Raw genomic sequence first — 13,991 nt, 5'->3', positions numbered from 1 at the left:
GTATGATTGTTGCCCTTTTGAAGCAGGTGGGAACCTCCAACTGCAGCAGTGAGAGATTGAAGATGTCCTTGAACACTCCCGCCAGTTGGTTGGCACAGGTTTTCAGAGCCCTACCAGCTACACCATCATGATACCTTGCGAGGGTTCACCCTCTTAAAAGACATTCTGACACTGGCTTCCAAGACAGAGATCACAGGATCACACAGGTGTAGTTTTATTCTCTCTTTCAAATCATGCATAACAGGCATTCAGCTCCTCTGGAAGTGAAGCATCATAGCCACTCATGACATTTTGCTTTGTAGGAAGTAATGGCCTGCAAACCCTTCCAGAGCTGATGTGCATCCAGTTCTGTCTCTAACCTCAATTAGAATTATTTTAACCCTTAAGATAGCTTACTGTAGATCTTAACTGGACTTCCTGTATAGTTCTGAATCACTAGTCTTGAATGCCACAGATCTAGCCCTCAGCAGCCTCTGAATCTCCCGGCTTTTGGTTTGGGTATGTCTGGTATGTTCTCAAAGTCACACACTCACCCACACAGGTCTTGATGATGTTTGTGATAACTATGGCATATTCTTTCAGACTCGAAGGTGAATCCCTGAATATTGTTCACTCCACCGACTCAAGCAGTCCTTTAAATGCTCCTCTGCCTCCTTTGACCATACCTCCTTGGTCCTCACCACTGGTACTGTAGTCTTTAGTCTCTGTCTATACGCTGGGAAGGACAGCTAGGTGATTGGACTTTCCTAAGTGCGGGTGTATGATGGCACAGTAGGCATTCTTGATGGTGGTATAACAGTGGCTAGGTGCGTTGGCTCCTCTAGTTCCATAAGTGATAATGTTGGTGGTAGTTGTTCAGAGACTTCTTCAAGCTGGCATGGTTGAGATCTCCTGCAATGATAAGGAAACATTAGGGAGTGCAGTTTCATGCCTGTTGATTACGTTGTTCAGCTTTTCTCTGTTTGCTTGACATTGGCCTGAGGTGGAATGGAATGTACACCACTACCAAGATGATGGTAGAAAACACTCTTGGCAGATAAGATGGACAACATTTAACCATTAGGTGTTCCAGAGGGGTGAGCAGGACTGAAACAGAACCACAACATTTATGCACCATGATGATTTAATCAATTCCACCTCCTTTGCACTAAGAGACTGAACTGTCCTGTTATTGCGGAGAATGCTGAAGCCATCAAGCTGCAGCACTAGGTCCAAAATGGCAGAGAATAGCCACGTTTCCATGAAGCATAGTACACAGCAGTCCCTGATGTCCCTCCGATACAGCAATCTTGCTCTGAGGTCTTCAATTTTATTTTCCAAAGAACGTACATTCAACAGCAGGATAGTTGGGAGTGGAAGTCTTTCAATCATATCTGTAAACCAGTATAGCATCCCCGCTTCTGTTTTCTCAAAGGGGTACAGCACTTGAAACCCCAAGTCTGCCATCCAAGGTTTGTCAATTTTGAGTATGGTGCTGAGACCTTTCATTAGTTTTGTAGACTGGGGAAAATTACACACACAGGACAACAAGTACTCTTTTGGGTCTTTAATTCCTTTATCTGTTTTAGATGTTTTAATGCAGAAAGAGAGTATCGAAATAAAAACGCCAAAATGAATTAAAAAAACACAGTTCCTGCTGTTACAATCTCAGTTGAATTTCAGACCATGCCCTTGTAACGTATGCAGCATAAAAATAACTAAAACAAAATATACAAACCCAATACGATAGTGGCAATTATTGGCACACATGTACTTAACTTTCAAACACGTATAGGCTAGACCTTGAAATGAGTTCTCCTCGCTCACGTGGGCCAATAAGGAATGCCACCCAATCTCATAATCCAGCGCTGATTAATTTTCTTGTAAAAATCTAAAGCATCCATGCGAGGGAAAAGCACGTGAATGCTGTTCTCTCTAGAACATAGCAACTCTTCTTTCTAAACCACCCGTGCACAATGACATCACCATTTTCTCTAGCATTACCAAGGTGAATACATATATGCACTTTAACAATAAAAAAAATGATATTTAACGGACACCTGGTTATATTAGGATTGGAAAGAAAGGCAGAAGAAGCCTGAATAAGACGATGGGACAGGCGAACCTCTGGTGCCCCTACTCCTTCCCTTTCTCCTAGAGGTCCACTCTCCTGTCCTATCAGATTGGGAAAGGGGACAAAATAAATACAGGCATGTGCAAGAGGCCAGAACTGAAGAAGCTCAGAAATGTCCTGGAGTTAGAACTTATGAGGACAATTGAGTCATGAAGGGATATGAAAACAAGGAGCCAATATAAATTCTTGAGCGCTGAGGCAATGGGTAGTTGGAAGCCGGTGTGTTAGCATTTTGGGAAGCCGAGCTTTAGATGAATTTGGCTTTATAAGGCATGGAACTGGACAGGTCAAGCAGAGAATGCTGGAGTAGTCTTTAAAATCCACCTCTTTCGCCCACCTCAGTATTTCCCTATGTGGCTCGATGCAAATTTTTGTCCAATATCTCTCCTATTAAGTGTCTTGGAAAGTTTGATTCATTACTGATGCTTTGTAAATAATGTACAATCTTCAGTTCTTTTTGAAGAAATTAGTGGAAAGACATTGAGGAAATCAAGTGGAGTCACTTGGTTTCAGAAAGCATCCAGCAGACCAATGGGATTGCTCGGTAGCCAGTGTTTGTACTGTGAAAACTATTCATAAACACAAGATATTTTGCAGATGCTGGAAATCCAGAGCAACACATCCACAGAATGCTGGAGAAGCTCAGCAGACCAGTCAGCATCTATGGAGAGGTACAGATAATCGATATTTTGGGCCGAGACCTTTCATTAAACTGGAAAGGAAGGGGGAAGAAGCCGGAATAACAAGATGGGGGCAGGGGACCCTCTGGTGCCCCTACCCCTTCCCTTTCTTCTAAGGTCCACTCTCCTGTCCTATCAGATTCCTTTTTCTTCAGCCCTTTGCTTTGTCCATCAATCACCTCCCAGCTTCACCTCACCTGGCTTCACCTATCATCTGCCAGCTTGTACTCCTTCCCCACCCCCTCACTTTCTTATTCTGGCTTCTTCCCCCTTGCTTTCATGTCCCGATGAAGGATCTCGGCCATAAACATCCTCCGTTTTTTCCTCTCCATAGATGCTGCCTGGCCTGCAACGTTTTGTGTGCGTTGAAAATTGTCTACAGCATCCCTAATGCAAAACGAGCAAAATGTCTATTCTCCATGATTAAGATTTACTGCTGGCTCAGTGTTTTACTGATGAAAATACTTTAAAAATTATTGTCGAAGTAGGCCTTCGGGCGTATTTTTCTACTTTGCTTTCTGATAATAAGTTTAATGTGCACCCATCAGGCTCCTGTATCCAGGATGTGGTCAGTGAACTACAATAAGAGGCATTTACTTTCACTAGTAAAGAGTCTTCTGTGGATTTGGCCACAGATGCTAGCCAGCAAATTGAATTTCACCAGCTTTGACACATTAAGTGTATGCTGTGCTTAAACCCAATGCCAAATCAAATTGTGAAATTGGGACACCCCTGCATTAAGAAAACACCATCACAAATTAAGGGAGGCTAAAACCTGACCTTCTGTTTCTTTTCCATTTGCTCAAATGTTCATAAGTTCATTTTCATTATCAAAGTGTATGCAGAATACAAACTCTGGGATTTGTCTTTTCCAGATAGCCATAAAATACAGAAAACCATAGAAGTAGCTGAAAGAAAAAACATCAATCCCACTCCTGCACAAAAAAAAAGAAACAAATCTCGCAAACCCAAACACCCCCCCGCAACCCCTCCCACGCACAAAAACTAACACATCGCCCACATGGAGAAACAACATCAAACGCCAAACTCCCAGCCCACAAATTGGCAACAAGAAAGATATAGTGGGCAAGCAGCATTAATGGTGTTCACACTGATCTGTTGGAATGTGTTTGTGCTGCTAAGGTGAGGCTGTCATGGAGACGTTGGGGGAGTCGGATGTCGGATCTTGGAAAAGGGGAGGATAAAGGGGGACTTTGAGGAAAAGGGGTTAAGATCGTCTTGGATTTCCCTATCTGTACATGTCCTCCAGCCCCAATATTACATGACATATCGAGGGCTTTATGAACTGCAGTTACGAGGTTACAGAAGCATATGTACTGTACGAAAGACCTTGTAGAAATAGAGATTATGGAGAGTTACAAAATATCAAGGAGGTTATCTAAGTTTTATTACAATAAATTTGACATACCTCTTTTAACTATGCACAGTAACAAAGGAAATGGTATGCATTTTCTGCAAAGCAAGCTCCCATAAACATGGTAATGACCAGGTACTCTGTTTTAACGATATTGATCGAGAACTGGATCTTGGCCTGAAGTTAAAGATAAAGAGATAATATAAAGATTAGCTTTACTTGTCACACATACATCGAAACGTACTGTGAAGTGCATCATTTGTGACGTTGTTTTTGATGTGCTGGGGGCAGCCCTCTAGAGCCTCCATGCTTCTGGCACCAACGTAGAATGCTCACAACCTACTAACCCTAACCCGTATGTCTTGTGGGAGGAAACCAGAGCACCTGGAGGAAACCCACGCAGTCACGGGGATGAATGTACAAATTACATAAATGTCACCATATACAACCTCGAGATTCATTTTCTTGTGGGCATACTCAATAAATCCAATAACCGTAATAGAATCAGTGAAAGACCACACCGACAGTGCAGACAACCTCTATGCAAAAGACAACAAACTGTGCAAATAAAAGAAGAAAGCAAATAATAATAAATAAATAAGCAGTAAATATTGAGAACATGGGATGGAAAGTCTTTGAAAGTGAGCCCATAGGTTGTGTGAACAGTTCAGTGATGGGGCAAGTGAAGTTATCCCCTCTGCCTCAGGATCCTCATGGTTGAGGGGTAATAAACCATAGAACAATTACAGCACGGAAGCGGGCCATCTCACCTAGTCCCACCGACCTGCACTCAGCCCATAACCCACCATTCCTTTCCTGTCCATATAGCTATCCAATTTAACTTTAAATGACAACATCGAACCTGCCTCAACCACTTCTGCTGGAAGCTCATTCCACACAGCTAAGTGTATCGTCACCTTGCTGGTTGACAAAACATGAAGACAGGAAAGAGAATTAAAGTTCACAAATGATTTAACTCACTTGTAAAATCCGAATCCTGATATGAAAATTAAGAAGTTGTGCTGTAATTGTGCCATTCATCCCTGGGACAAATTTATTTCAGATCTGAACCACACCCCCCCCCCCATTTCCTTTAGGCCTATGGAATACTCTGAAGTACTTTGTGAAGTAAAAATCCCAAGGAAAGTCCAAATGGCAGCCAAAAGGCCAACTGCGTGAATTACCTCGCTCTGCTGAAGCTGTGGTGGAGTGACCAGAAGTTGGGAAACTGTTTGACTTCTGACCAAGTGCAGGTGCAGAATGGGAGCACTTGAGACTACACAGTTCTTCAGTTTCTTTGAGGACAGTAAGCTGGTGCTTTAAAGCTTTGTTCTCAGTGAGAAGCTTCACATTATCTTGCCGAATCTTTGCGCTGTCATTGCACATGGTTAGGAGCCGAGAGGAATGAGTGCCCCGTAACTGTTCCTGAAGCTGGTGGTGTTTGTCCTGAGGCTCCTGTGTCCTGTTACAGGCATTAGCAGGAATTGAAAACCTACCCTCCAAACGCGGGCGAGGTAGTAGCGTTATGCTAACTACTATGCTACTGTGTTCAGGCCCTCATTGAATTAATGGCAAAGGACTTTGTTTTAAAGCATGATCCCTTTGAATTAGCAGCTTTCTCCGGGTACAGCAATGCCAGCTAGACTTCTATGCTCATCTCGTTTGAGATTTGAATGTACAAACTTCTGAATTCAAGGAAATAGTGCTACATGCCGAGCCACAGCTTACCCTGACTTGTGTGACCTGAAAGGCAGCAGAGGCAGTGCCCATGGGATTGGTGTCCCAGAACATTGAAGAGATCTCAACTAGAGCCACCATGAAGACACCTGCAGCCGACATAAAAATCAGCCTGCAATTGACAAGAGAAAGAAAGCTGTAGACCATCAGGTTAGCTGTAGAGAGGCAAATGGAGTTCAGTGTGAGGAAGTGAGAGGCAGTGCATTTGTGGAATATACAGAATGAAGTAAGAGGTTCTGCAAATCTTTCATAAAACCCATACAGTCTTAGAAGGGATGTTGTGTCAAATTTTGGAAGCTCTTGCAGAGGGTAAAGAAGAGGTTAACTTGAAGAATACAGGAATATGAGGGGAAAAATGGAGCAGTCAACGTTTTTTTTTTCCTGAGCATTTGGAAAACATAAACAGCTTTGGTAGACAAGGCAAGGAAAAACGGTTTCCAGCTGTAGAGAGATCTGTAAGTAGAGGCTGTTGTCACTGGCAATGAAACAAATGGCATGGAGAATGTTTTTTAAGTGGAATGGTAACCTGCAGTGCTCTGTATGAAACTGGTTCAACAGCAATTTCCAAAAGGAGTTTTGATGACGGATTTTAGCCTGAAATTCCCTCCGCTGATGCTGTCACCGGGAAACACAAAAGGGAACTGGATAAGTTGAAAGGAGGAAAGTGGATGTCTCCTGGGAAAGCAAGCAGAGGAACTAATTAGATAGCCCTTTGAAAGAGCTAGCATTGACACAATGGGCTGGTTGGCCTCCCACTGTGTTATGATCATCAGTGATAAATTCCATGATAGCTGTAGAGTTCCTGCATGAATTTATGGGGATATGGTTGACTGGACCTTTGATGCACTAGCTAGAGTGCACATAGAGGCACCACAGTCTAAGTCAGCCAGTGACCTTGGCTGGTTCTGACAGAGTAAAGAAAGGGTTAAAGGTCAGGTTCCGCCAGGATGGGACCCAACTCCCTCAATTCCGTGGCTCCTGATGCCACCCACAAAACAGAGTTAATTACTGTGTACAGCACCTAGTATCCCACTCGGGGAATGGGTGCCTATATTAGATACACCATGGTAACTCTGAATGAGACTGAGGGAAAAGGAGGGTGTCAAGCCTCTTCTCATTTACTCATTCTCTCAGAATATGGATATCGCTGGCAATGCCAGCATTTATGCATTTCCCTAATTACCCTTGATTTGAGAAGGCAGCTAAAAATTAACTATATTGCTGAGTCTGGAGGTACATGAAGCCTAGACCAGACAAGGGTGTTGGTTTCCTACCCTGAATCAGATAGGTTTTTATAACAATCTGATAGGTTCATGACTAGTGTTTTTAAAATTTAATTTATTTGTTTAATTACATAACCATAAATTCCAGCTGCCTTGATGGGATACAGACTTAGATCAATAGCCCAGAGCTCTAGCGCCTTTTCCACTTACCAAATGCCTCCGCTTTGAATTTGAAGTCCATTGGATCTCCAAAGGATCAGTAACTCTCTAAAGACTTCCATCTGCTTGCGACTGGCAGAGTAATCATGCCAAGGTGCCCAGTGCAAGTTCCAGTCTGGTATCTGGTCATCTCCTCATGCCTGTCCACCCTACCCCACTCCATACAAAGTTACCTGAAGATTCGAGGTTCAGAAGTACCCAATGGAAAAGCTTCATGTGAGAGGAGGAGTACTGTTGCCGCTTGTTCACTGTTCCTTTACCCCATGTCTTGTCTTATTAATTCTGTGATGTGATTTTTGTCCTTTTTTTTTCTGTTTTGCTAACTCAATGCAGAGGCCAGAAGTAAGTTGTGTTTGATTTTATTATATTATATTTCCTTTTGCATGTTAAACTGGGGTGCAATGGTTACAAGTGTGTGTGTGTGTGTGTGTGTGTGTGTGTGTGTGAGTGTGTGTGTGAGTGTCAGTGTTATATGCGACTGTAGTTCCCATGTGGCCTGTGTGTCTGACCTCACCATCCCTGGCCTGACCTGTTTGTTCAGAGGCCCCGCTCTACCCTGTCAGAATGTTGCTGATGTTCCTGAAAACCCAAAAGACTGAACACAAAGTTTGAAATGATTTCAAAGTTTGGAAAAAAAATAAAAGGGATGGCAATGAGTAAGGAGTTGGAGATTACATCCTGAAGTAGAGAGGAGAACAAGAGGGAAGAGGAGGCTTGAATACAGCACTGATCTGCTGGGTTGAACAGCCTATCCTGTCCGTTGTAATGGCCCTGCAGTCGTGGTTGCCTATCTGCGATGAGCTGCTTATGTTGGTGGTGGGATTGGGGACAATCATGAACATAGGTAGAGTCTGCTGGTATAATCTGTTATTGTCCAATAAATCTCCCTCAGGCCCAATTTGGCTTTCTCCAACAGGCCTCTCACTACCTCCATAACCTTTTCTCCCCGGTGATCTCTTGTGCTCAGTGTGGATAGTCTCCAACTCTTGTTAGCATCGAGCACGAAGCATGGAAAGAGTTAATCAGTCAATCAGGCACGAACTTGGGTACGACATCACAAAGCAGGCTTTGGCTGATTGCTTCAGGGACAAATGCTGCAGTGCCTGAGCCTTGTCTTCATTTCTGCATGGTGTAGTCAGAACTATTCAGCTTAAAATTAATGCTCTGTTTCCCACACAGATTGAGAGGTGTTAAGATGGAGCAGAGGAAGTTAAATGACCAAGCGAACACACTGGTGGATCTAGCCAAGGTTGGTAAAGCAGCGACGTGTACAACATTTCTGGCAAGAGAGGTCTACTGGCATTAGGATTACCATCTTGAATTTGAATCCCAATACCAACATGGCAGTTGGAACTTTTAAAATTCTAGCAATTGAGTAAACCTGCAATAAAAAGTAGACCCAGTAATCCTGACCATATTGGCACTAAAACATATCTACTTCATTGATGTCCTTTTGGGAAGGAGATCTGATGTCCTTACACAGTTTAGCCTGTACAGACATAGACTTGATGCTACAACGAGGAATCACGGATGTTTGCAGTGTATCTGATAGACTAACCTGCTGACCATATCCACTCTGCATCTGTGAGTGACTTCAGTCTTAAACCAACATTATCGGCTCCTCATGTCCCACTGAAACCACCTACCAAATATTGGGTTCGACAAAATGGCAGCTCACCGCCACCACCACTTTAGGTTAACAAGCTCAAGTTATTTTTTAAACATAGATCCCAGAAATTTGAAATAAAATCAGAAAATGCTGAAAAGCACTCAGCAAATCAGGCAACATTTGTGGAAATACAGGGTTAACATTGAAACACTTTGTTAAGACTTTTGGCTGAGTGCTCCCAGCATCTTCTGTTTTAATTCCTGGGCCAGAACTGTCTTGCCAGCAGTACACACAGCCAGACAAGGATAGTAGCAACTCTGACGTATGGCAGGGGAAATCACAAAAGGGGAGAACGTCAGGGGGCAGAATTCCTTCTAAATCAGGTATTTCTGGAAGCACTGACACATTCAAGATTCAAAGTACGGTTATTCTCAAAGTATGTATGCAGTATTCAACCCTGAGATTTGTCTTTTGTTTTCGTTTGATGTTTTTGCAAGGAAGACTGTCCCTTCCTCTGGTGACGCTCTCCTGACCTGTGTTCCTTTCCTGCTCTCCTGATAGACACAGAACGTGATGTACGACATCCTGTCGGAGCTGCAGGAGAAGAATGAAGACTTGGAGAAACGGATTGTCACGCTGGAGACCAAACTGGACTCGCTGACTGCCAGCCTGCAGGCTTTGCCCGGACTGATCACCCAGGCCATCGGCCAGCAGCAGCGAGACTTCTTTGAGACTCACTCGCACAGGTTCAAACCCATCACTTATAGCTCGGAGAGGTCGTGGACGCCCACGCGGCGGCGCCGATCGCCATCGACAGCACCACATACATCTTCTGACAGCAGCTAGGAGCTCTCAGAAGTAAATGATCTGATCTCACTTGGCCATTGTGTGGCTTCCAATGTTAGCTTTTATCTATAAAGCCATCTCTATTTATAAGTTTGGTTTTAGGACACCAGAGTGATGCTGCGGATTACCATTAATATTTAAAAGGGTAAAGCAGCTCCCAAGGCTTGTGCCAAGGGGTTTGGGCCAGTATATAGGTTGAAGCCATCTCCCTTAAGACCCCTCTTCCTCCTCTCTGACCTTTCCTTCCCTCTCCTACTCACCAACACACAAAGCAGTTTTGTCTCTCCAGCGACAAGCAATATAATCTATCAGCAAGGTTTTCCTGTGCTGTTCATCCCAGTGCCATCGACCAGCCTTGTGCAAGACCTTCACTTTGAGGACCCTTGACTGTGAATAATTGGGATCGTTTCGACATGGACTGTTGGAAGATAGCATTGCTCTGGCAAGATCCAGGTTTCCCTTCCGGAATCTATCCTATTTATAGGGCTCGATAGGCTTTAGGAAGTACTTAATTTTGGTGGTGATTGTGGCATGGGCAGTTAGTTTGTGAGTTCAGTGTTGTGTCAGGACAGCTTTGCTTTGTGGACTGTAGTTCCTGCATCCTGTCATTGGATTTCTGTAGTAGAGAATGGGTAAATCTCTATTCCTGAGCAGAGCTGAGCCAGTGCAGTGCATCTTCGATCTGCAGATTGAGTTCAGAAGGACCTTAGCTGAAGAAGGACCTGTGTGTGGATCTCAGCAGCCCCTAAAGATTAGCCAAGGCTCTTTCTCTCAATCATTGGCTGAGTGCCAGTGGCTGCTGGATAGCGAAAGGATATGATATCTCTCAGGCCAAGCCCAAAGAGCCAGTCTATACTGGAGTTACAACACTGACAGGAACTTCCATTTATATAACAGCTTTAACATAACAATATACACAAAGGTGCTTCACTGGGGCATTCAAAAACAATCTTTACATTGTCTTTACATAAGGAGAGATATCTAGACCAGTGACCGGTAGCTTGATCAAAGAGGAGATGAACTGAACCAAGAGATTTTGGGTGGAAGTTCCAGAGCTCACGGTCACTAGGGTGAGAGGGATGATCAGGAGGAGCACAAGACTCCATGGGGGCATAGGGTGTATGCAGACTGGAAGTGGCCATGAAGATAGAAGCAAAGGGAGACTTTGCACGTATTTGAAAGCAAGGTTGAAGATTTTCAAATTGAGGTGCTATTAGAGGTGATGGATGAACAGGATCAGCTTGTACTTAGAAATTATACTAAGTTAGACTATTTGGAGAGTTAGCAAGGGCTTGCTCAGATTTAGTATATAGTGTGAAAATTCTCTTCAGCAGTGTCGTGACTTTCTATCATATCCATTGATTTTACATCAGAGACTGGTTCCTTCTGGCTTTCCAATTTTCAATGACTGATTTCCCTCACTATGGTCTTGAGAAAGGAGAAACAGGGCAATAACCTAGTCAATAGACACAGTCTGGAGTTCACGTAATTGTTTGGTAAGTACCAATACTTATTGTTAAGTGCTGCTGGACTTTGCCCCTTGTTTGATATACTTCAAGACCAAAGGAATGGAAAACACTGAGGTCATAACAGCAACAGCAAACTCTCAGACAGTTCTGTACTCTCATGCTGGGATTGGAGGCTAACCAAGAGTTTGGTAAAGTCAATGATCAGAAAGTGGAACAGTTTTAGAAGTGTAGATGTGTGTTGGTCATCTCCTGGGAGCAGGAATAATAATGTCAACACTAACAGTGGTTTATCCCAACTCAGGAGGCTGTGCCCAAAAGGTCTGGGAGGATGCCAGAAAAAGAAATGGGTGTTAGAGTAGTACTGGAATCTATTTGTTAAAAGAAAACCCGACATGGGATTTCCTTGGGTCCAAGGGCTATGGAACATTGATTCATTTTTTCTGTAGCAAGCTCTAAATATCAGTGACAAAAGAAGAAAAAAGGAAGCAAGCATCCGTTTGGGACTCACTTTACTGTGAGAACAGCCAATTCTTCCCCTGTAGCAATGGTCATCAGCCTTTCCCTATCCAAACCTCAGAACTCCTCAGTCAACCCAATGAAATGGCTGCCTGCCCACACAAAGTGAGGAAATGAAAGCTTTGCCGATTGTTTCTACACCTTTCCCTCTTTGTTCTACCAAATCATCAGCTGCTCCTCTTCCATTCAATTCAATCTCACTATCCTTCCCCTATCACTGGGACCACTTTAACTACCCAACACCTCAGCCTCCCACCCTTTACCTCCCTTTTCCTCCCTTTTCCTCCTCTCCATCCTATATCAGACTTTATTCCTCCTCCTTCCTCACCACCCCAAGATCCCTTTCCCCTGTCACACCAGCTTCTCTTCCTATTCCTATTTGCCCCCCTCCCCCAACCCCCAACCTCCTACTCTGGTCGGTGCTGCAGCCTCCATTGATACTGGCATGAAGGTATTTTGGCCCTGCTGTCAATCAGTCCATTGTGACCAATGAAAACTCAAATTGGCCTGCAGCTGGGGTCAGAGGTCACCTCCAATAAAATATCAATGCTCAATAAAGTCCCAAATGTCTGACTAACTGGCTCAGTGTGTTTACTGCCTTACCCGACAATGTGTATATTAGAAAAGACCAAAACCTAATGATAGTGACTTCCTTTGAGAGGTTTTACCAAATCAATTTCTTTCTTAATAACTGTGTCTTATTTAATTTTAAAGCTTAAACTTAATTTAAGGAGGAAAACTCCCACACAATGTTCCCAGAAAGAATCTGTACCTAGAGACACGTATGTCATCACATTAGTGAGATCATTTGGATCAGGTCAATGATATCATCGTGCAAAGAGTAAACTTTTAGCCCTCATTCCCTTCAGTGAAAGTAAACAGGAAGCCACAATCACTTCATAACTGCCACCTTCATTTACATAGTATTGCAAGGTATCCCGTGATGCTTTTTCAAGCAGCATTCGATATTGAGTCACAGCTTAAGACAGGTGACCAAAAGCTTGGACACAGCGTTAGATTTTAAGGAGAGGTTTAAAGAACGAAAGGAAATGTTCAGGACAGGAATTCCGGAGCTTGGAGCCTTGGCATCTGAAGAAATGAGTGCCACTGGTGGACAGGTGGAAACTGGGAGTTGACATGCTTGTCATTTTGGAGGATGGAAGAGGGTTTGACTACAGGATTGAAAAGCAGATGTTGGCAGACAAGGACAAGGTGTGAGTACAGGGGTGGGGAGAACATGACAAATGGGTACTTAAGGTGCTGAAAGAAAGGCAAAATAAATAGATACTCAGCAGGCCAGGTATGGAGGGAGATACAGGGCTGACATTTTTGATGGTGACTTTTGATCAGGACAGAACAAGTTAGGACTTTGGCTACAGGATTTTGGGACGTAGGTGGAAGGCATCTGGTCAGGAGTGTGATGAAATAGTCCAGTCTGCCCGGATGAAGCAATTCTGGATGTGTTGTCGAATGGACTAGTGTAAGGCCATTGAAAACTGAGTCCAGGCTACGAGTTGCAAAGGCTTTGCCAACTGACAAGCTGAGGCAGGAGCACAGTCGGGCGGCAGTGTAGGGTGGAAGCACGCAGCCACAGTGACGGAGATGATACGAGGTCAGCTGTTTATTTCTTGAGGCCAAGGTTGTCAAGAATCTGCAGCAAAAAAAAACAACATGCAAGAGGATCTCAATGGGCCAGGCAGCCTCTGAGGAGGGAAATTGTCAGGCGATATTTCAGCTCGAGGCCCTGCATTTGGATGAAGGGCAGTCCAGATGAAGTGTGTCAACCCAAAACATTAACCGTCCATTTCTCTCCATGGGTGCTGCCTGACTCATTGAGTTCCTCCACCATCTTGTGTTTTTGATTCAAATTCCAGCAGTTGCAGTCTCTTCTGCCTCTATTTTGTTAAGAATCTGGTTCTAGTAGACAAAGAGGCTGTGGAGAGGAATGGAGGTATTGGTAGACGATGGAATTTGTGGCAGGGTTGTTGTTTTAAACTGTACCATGGCCCTCATTGCTAATTATAACAAGAGGAAGGTCTTATTTTGTTGGTCTGATAATCCAGAACAAGTAAATTCATCAGTTTGGAAATTTGAATTCCCCACTTGAAGGAACCCAGCAAATAGAAAGCTGGTCTCCATAAAGGCAGGTAGGATTTTCCTAATTATAACCCACTGGGTTCACCAGGGCCCTCAAGAAATCTGCC

The 13,991-nt window shown here is 43.7% G+C and overlaps 1 protein-coding gene across 3 annotated transcripts in view; it reads left to right on the top strand.

The window, feature by feature from the left end:
- Positions 1–10,882, top strand: part of LOC140187968 (small conductance calcium-activated potassium channel protein 2-like) — a 119,295-nt gene extending 108,413 nt beyond the window's left edge. For all 3 annotated transcript variants that reach the window (XM_072243831.1, XM_072243832.1, XM_072243833.1), the window contains 2 exons: positions 8,527–8,596; positions 9,518–10,882. In XM_072243831.1, the coding sequence (XP_072099932.1) occupies positions 8,527–8,596; positions 9,518–9,802 (355 nt within the window). In that variant the 3' untranslated portion in view covers positions 9,803–10,882. The remainder of the gene's footprint in view (positions 1–8,526; positions 8,597–9,517) is intronic.
- Positions 10,883–13,991: the final 3,109 nt, after the last annotated feature.

The sequence above is a fragment of the Mobula birostris genome, chromosome 26 (assembly GCF_030028105.1).
Source record: "Mobula birostris isolate sMobBir1 chromosome 26, sMobBir1.hap1, whole genome shotgun sequence".
Taxonomy (NCBI): Eukaryota; Metazoa; Chordata; class Chondrichthyes; order Myliobatiformes; family Myliobatidae; genus Mobula; species Mobula birostris.
Note: the sequence above shows the minus strand (reverse complement) of the source record. Positions and strands in the feature narration are given on the sequence as shown.